Below are 6000 nucleotides of genomic sequence, written 5' to 3'. Positions count from 1 at the left end.
CCCTCCCCTCCCCCTCCCCTCCCTCCCCTCCCCTCCCCTCCCCTCCCAAAGACGTGCGGGTTTGCAGGTTAATTGCCCCCTAGTGTGTAGGGAGTGGATGAGAAAGTGGGATAACATGGAACTAGTGTGAACGGGTGATCGATGATTGGCACGGACTCGATGGGCCGAAGGGCCTGTTTCTGCGCTGTATCTCTGAACTAAACTAAACATAATAGTGAACACACACATATATACTTTTTTTTAAACAATGTCGGGACAATAATTAACAAAAGATGCGAAGATGTGGCCAGATTTACTCAATTGGTGGAAGTGAAAAATCAGGCATTTAGTTTCACATCCGGGTCTTGTTTGTATTTGAGGTGGAAGGTGGAGGGTCCGTGAGGGGGGGGGGGTTCGCCACTCGCTGGGACCCTCGCCATCCCTCACTGAGAGCTGCTGGCAAAACCATCGCACAACCCCATGTATCACCCCCGTGTGTGTGTGTGTCTGTGTCTGTGCGTGTGTACATGTACGTGTGCGTGGCTGTGTGTGTGTGCGTGTCTGTGAGTCAGTCTGTGTGCGTGTGTGTTTATGTATGTGTGTGCATGTTCGGTGATTGTGTGTGCGTGCACTGTGTGTGTGACTGTCTGAGTCTGCGTGTGTTCAAGTCTGCGTGTTTATGTGTGCGTGTGCAGCGAGTGTGTGCGTGTATGTGTGTCTGTCTGCGTGTGTGTGTACATGTGAGTGCGTATACGTGTACTTGTGTCTGAGTCTGCCTGTGTTCAAGTGTGTGCTTGTGTTTTTATGTGTGCGTGTGCAGCGAGCATGTGTGCGTGTGCGTGCGGGCACTTGTCTAGCGTGTGCACGGGTATTCTGGGTGGATATCTGTCCTGGTATTTATAACATGATGATATTCGTGCCTGTTTTGTTTTTTGGGCCAAATAAATGAATTGATTTTAACTTTATTTGGTGTCACATTGAATCATTGGCTCTGCTGCATACCATTAAATCTTAGACACAAGGAACTGTACAGAGTGATACGGCATGGAAACGGGCCCTTCGGCCCAACTTGCCTATACCGGCCAACATGTCCCATCTACAGGTACACAAAAATGCTGGAGAAACTCAGCGGGTGCAGCAGCATCTATGGAGCGAAGGAAATAGGCAACGTTTCGGGCCGAAACCCTTCTTCACCCATCTACACTAGTCCCACCTGCCTGCGCTTGGTCCATATCCCTCCAAACCTGTCTTATCCATGTACCTGTCTAACTGTTTCTTAAATGTTGGGATAGTCCCAGCCTCAACTACCTCCTCCAGCAGCTCGTTCCATACACCCACCACCCTCTGTGTGGAAAAGGTTACCCCTCATACAAGTAATACCCCTCAATTGCAGATGCTGGTTTACAAAAAAATAAATACACAGAGTGCTGGAGTAACTCAGCGGGTCAGGCAGCATCTGTGGAGAACGTGGATGGGTGACGTTTCGGGTCGGGGCCCTTGTCCAGACGGATTGTGGAGGGGGGAGGAAAGAGGGTTGCGGGGGAAAGCTGGATGAGATGAGGGGCTGGACAAAGCCTGGCGAGTGATGGGTGGATATCGGGGAGCAGCAGCAATCACAGAGGGGGAGAAGTGAGAGAGAGAGAGAGAGGGTCTCACAGAACTGGACCCATTGACCCAGATTGGGGACCAGAGCGCCGGCACCCGTGCCGTCACCCGCACGCGCAGTGGCATCGCCGGCAATGTAGTCCCCAGTTGTGCGCAGGCGCGGTGCCGGCGGGCCGGGACTGCCGGCATCCTTGGCCCAGTTGTACGCAGGCGCGGGGCCGGGACTGCCGGCACTGTAATCCCCAGTTGTGCGCAGGCGCGGTGCCGGCGGGCCGGGACTGCCGGCACTGTAATCCCCCGTTGTACGCAGGCGCGGTGCCGGCTCCAACATGGCGGCGGTGACGGCGGTAGGGAGATGGCGGCGGCTGCTGATGGTTTCCCGTCTCGCCGCTCGCCCGCCTCAGGTAACGGGACCGGGGGGGGGGGGAGTCTTGTACCCGGGGCCCGGGAAGCCCGAGGGCCGGGCCTGGGGGTTAAAATCCACCCAATGAATCAACGGTGGGACAGCACCAGGTGCTAGTATGCACTCGATGGGCCGAATGGCCACATTCTGCTCCTATCACCCCCTGGATGGACAAAAGTAGCTCTGTGTGTCCTCTCTTAGAGTCGGACACACTCTGTCCAGTCATAGAAACATTGAAATATAGAAAAATAGGAGCAGGAGTTGGCCATTCGGCCCTTCAAGTATAGACTAGCACCTGGTGCAGTTCGGGGCATTGAGTATAACAGTAAAATTGGTGCAGGAGGAGACCATTCGGCCCTTCAAGTATAGACTAGCACCTGGTGCAGTTCGGGGCATTGAGTATAACAGTAAAATTAGTGCAGGAGGAGGCCATTCGGCCCGTCGAGCCAGCACTGCCATTCACTGTGATCATGGCTGATCATCCACAATCAGTTCCCCGTTCCTGCCTTCTCCCCATATTTATCCCGTGAGCCCCAAGAGCTAAATCTAACCAGACCCTTCTCAGCTTGACATCATCGTTCTTGTTCCTAGAATGACTGCAGCTCCTCCAGCTCTGCCTCCGCGACGTACCCGGGGGTGGTGGAGTCGACAGAGGAGTTCAAGTTTGTGGAGAGGCTGATTCCGCCCACCACCGTGCCAGTGCCCCCGAAACACGACCGTTACCCCACCCCGTCCGGCTGGTGCCCACCACGAGGTCAGTGCCAACCCACGCCCTCCGACAAGTAACCGCCGCCTTTATTTTACTGACCCGGGTTCCATCCCGACTACGGGTGTTGTCTGTGCGGAGTTTGTACGTTCTCCCGATGATCTGCGTGGGTTTTCTCCGAGATCTTCAGTTTGGGTTTGTAGGTTAATTGGCTCGGTGTAAATGTAAAATTGTCCCTAGTGTGGTCGGTAGTGTTAATGTGCATGGATCAAGTATCTTCTCACCCTTCAACGTTCCAGAGAAAACAATCCGAGTCTGTCCCACCTCCCCCTGTAGCTGAAACCCTCTAATCCTGGCAGCGATCTGGTGAACCACCTCTGCACCGTCTCCAAAGCCCCCACATCATTCCTGTAATGGGGGAGACCAGAACTGCACGCAATACCCCAGACCAAAGGGCTGCACATGGAGCTCCTCTCTAGTTGGTGAGAGGACGGTTCAGTTGCCTGATAACAGCCGGGAAAGAAACTGTCCCTGAATCTGGAGGTGTGCGTTCGTTTTCACACTTCGGTACCTCTTGCCGATGGGAGAAGAGGGAGTGAGACTGGTCTGTGATTATGCTGCTGGCCTTGCCAAGGCAGCGTGAGGTGTAGATGGAGTCGATGGAAGGGAGGTTGTTTTGTGTGTGATGGTCTGGGCTTGCGTCCACAATTCTCTGCGATTTCTTGCAGCCATGGATGGAGCTGTTCCAAACCGTGCCGTGATGCATCCCGATAAGATGCTTTCCACGGCGCATGTGTAGAAGTTGGTGAGAGTTGTTGATGAGTGCTTGATAGATTGCATCTACTGCTTATTGCTTCACCGGTGTGTGATCGGATTTTAATCTTTTCCAGACCCACCTCCGGACTTGCCGTACATTATCCGACGTTCCCGGATGCACAACCTCCCTGTTTACACGGACATCACCCACGGCAACAGAAAGATGACTGTCATCCGTAAAAATCGAGGGTGACATTTGGGTACGAGTTCATTCTGTTTGTGTCGCCACATTAGTAGTATGGGTGCAGTGTGAGACATGGGTTCCATCCTGACTACGGGCGCTTGTCTGTATGGAGTTTGCACGTTCTCCCCCGTCACCTGCGTGGGTTTTCTCTGAGATCTTCTGTTTCTTCCCACATTCCAAGACGTGCAGGTTTGTAGGTTAATTGGCTTGGTGTAAATGTAAATTGTCCCTAGTGTGTGTAGGATAGTGTTAGTGTGCGGGGATTGCTGGGCGGTGCGGACTCAGTGGGCCGAAGGGCCTGTTTCCGCGCTGTATCTCTAAACTAAAGTTTTGCCATGATGTTTATAGTTTAGTTGAGGCCCTTCTTAACATCCATGATTGAATGGCAGAGTAGACTTGATGGTCTGAATGCCTAATTCTACTCCTATCACTTATGACCTCATGAACCTCCCTTGTCCCGTTTCAGACGCTGGAGAAGGATGTGAAAGACTTCCTGACGCAGACCTGGGGAAAGACGCCAATGACGCAGGTCAACGAGGTCACCATGATCCTCAGGGTCAAAGGTTACTTCGACAAAGAACTGAAATCATGGCTGCTGGAGAAGGGCTTCTGAGATCTGTGAGTGCTTTCACCGCTTTGCTCTTCAAAGGCTGAGACTGTTTGATTAAAAGATTCTTCTGTTGGAAAACCCTTGTTCTACTTCTTAAAGTGTATCGCCATCTTCGTCCGTCCCATGCACCTTCCCCCCACCCACCCCGACGGGAAAAGCTGAGGGCGCAGGACAAAATGGCCGCAGCATTTTAGTTCCTAGGGTCTCCCCAGCAGGGTTGAGGTGATCTACAGCGGCCCAGAGGAGGAATAGAGTAACTCAGCGGGTCAGGCAGCATCTGTGAAGAACATGGATAGGTGCCGTTTCACAGAGTGCTGGAGTAACTCAGCGGGTCAGGCAGCATCTGTGAAGAACATGGATAGGTGACGTTTCACAGAGTGCTGGAGTAACTCAGCGGGTCAGGCAGCATCTGTGGAAAACATAGACACAACAAACCAACCTCCCTTCCATTGACTCCATCTACACCTCACGCTGCCTCGGCAAGGCCAGCAGCATCATCAGGGACCAGTCTCACCCCCGGTCACTCCCTCTTCTCCCCTCTCCCATCGGGCAAGAGGTACAGAAGTGTGAAAACGAACGCACACACACACCTCCAGATTCAGGGACAGTTTCTTCCCGGCTGTTACCAGGCAACAGAACCATCCTCTCACCAACTAGAGAGCGGTCCTGACCTCCCATCAACCTCATTGGAGACCCTCGGACTATCTCTGATTGGACTTTAAAGAGTTCCGTTGAAAGGCCACCACCCTGAAACAATGAAAAATTGGAGGAACAGCACCTCATATTTTCCTTGGGTAGCTTACACCCCAGCGGTATGAACACTGACTTCTCCAACTTCAAGTAGCCCTTGCTTTCCCTCTCTCTCCACTGCTCCCCCTTCCCAGTTCTCCCACCAGTCTGCCTGTCCATTTTATTTTCGTTGTCAACTTCCCCTCAGCTAACAACCTCGACTATTCCCCTACTTTTCTGTTCTACATCCACATCTTTTGATCTCTTACACTTCCTCATCTCTGTGTCTCCCTCTCCCCGACTCTGTCTGAAGAAGGGTCTCGACCCGAAACGTCATCCATTCCTTCTCTCCAGTGACGCTGCCTGACCCGCTGAGTTACTCCAGCACTTTGTGCCCATCTTCGATGTAAACCGGCATCTGCAGTTCCTTCCTACACCCTGAAATATTACATCTGCTTCTCGCTCCACGTCTGCTGCCTGACCAGACGAGCAGTTAACAGATATTCCATTTTACTTCTGCCTTCCACGTTCTTTTGGCGTTTGTTATTGTGCAGCCTGCATTAGGTTTATTATTGGTACACGTACAGTGAAAAGCAAAGTGGACAATATTCATAAATATACTCGGCAACTCCAGTACAATAGGCAGAGTAAAGGGGAAGATACAGAGTGCAGGATATAGTTCTCAGCATTGTAGCTCATCAGTTCCACAGACAAAGTCCAATGTCCGCAATGGGGTAGAGGTGAATCGGACAGCACCCTAGCTTATGGAAGGACCGTTCAGAAGCCTGATAACAGAGGGGAAGAAGCTGTTCCTGAGTCTGGTGGTGCGCGCTTTCAAGCTTCTGTGTCTTCTGCCGGACGGGAGCGGGGAGAAGAGGGAATGACTGGGGTGAGACTGGGATAAGTCTGTGATGGTGTCGGCTGCTCTCCCGAGGCAGCGTGAAGTGTAGATGGAGTCAATGATGGGG

At 52.5% G+C, this 6000-nt stretch overlaps 1 protein-coding gene across 1 annotated transcript in view; it reads left to right on the top strand.

The window, feature by feature from the left end:
- Positions 1 to 4382, top strand: part of mrpl49 (mitochondrial ribosomal protein L49) — a 15755-nt gene extending 11373 nt beyond the window's left edge. The window contains 5 exon segments of the mRNA XM_033016182.1: positions 1895 to 1988; positions 2579 to 2741; positions 3584 to 3687; positions 3689 to 3709; positions 4160 to 4382. Of these exon segments, the coding sequence (XP_032872073.1) occupies positions 1914 to 1988; positions 2579 to 2741; positions 3584 to 3687; positions 3689 to 3709; positions 4160 to 4306 (510 nt within the window). The 5' untranslated portion in view covers positions 1895 to 1913 and the 3' untranslated portion in view covers positions 4307 to 4382.
- Positions 4383 to 6000: the final 1618 nt, after the last annotated feature.

The sequence above is a fragment of the Amblyraja radiata genome, unplaced genomic scaffold (assembly GCF_010909765.2).
Source record: "Amblyraja radiata isolate CabotCenter1 unplaced genomic scaffold, sAmbRad1.1.pri S157, whole genome shotgun sequence".
In the NCBI taxonomy this organism is placed as follows: domain Eukaryota; kingdom Metazoa; phylum Chordata; class Chondrichthyes; order Rajiformes; family Rajidae; genus Amblyraja; species Amblyraja radiata.
Note: the sequence above shows the minus strand (reverse complement) of the source record. Positions and strands in the feature narration are given on the sequence as shown.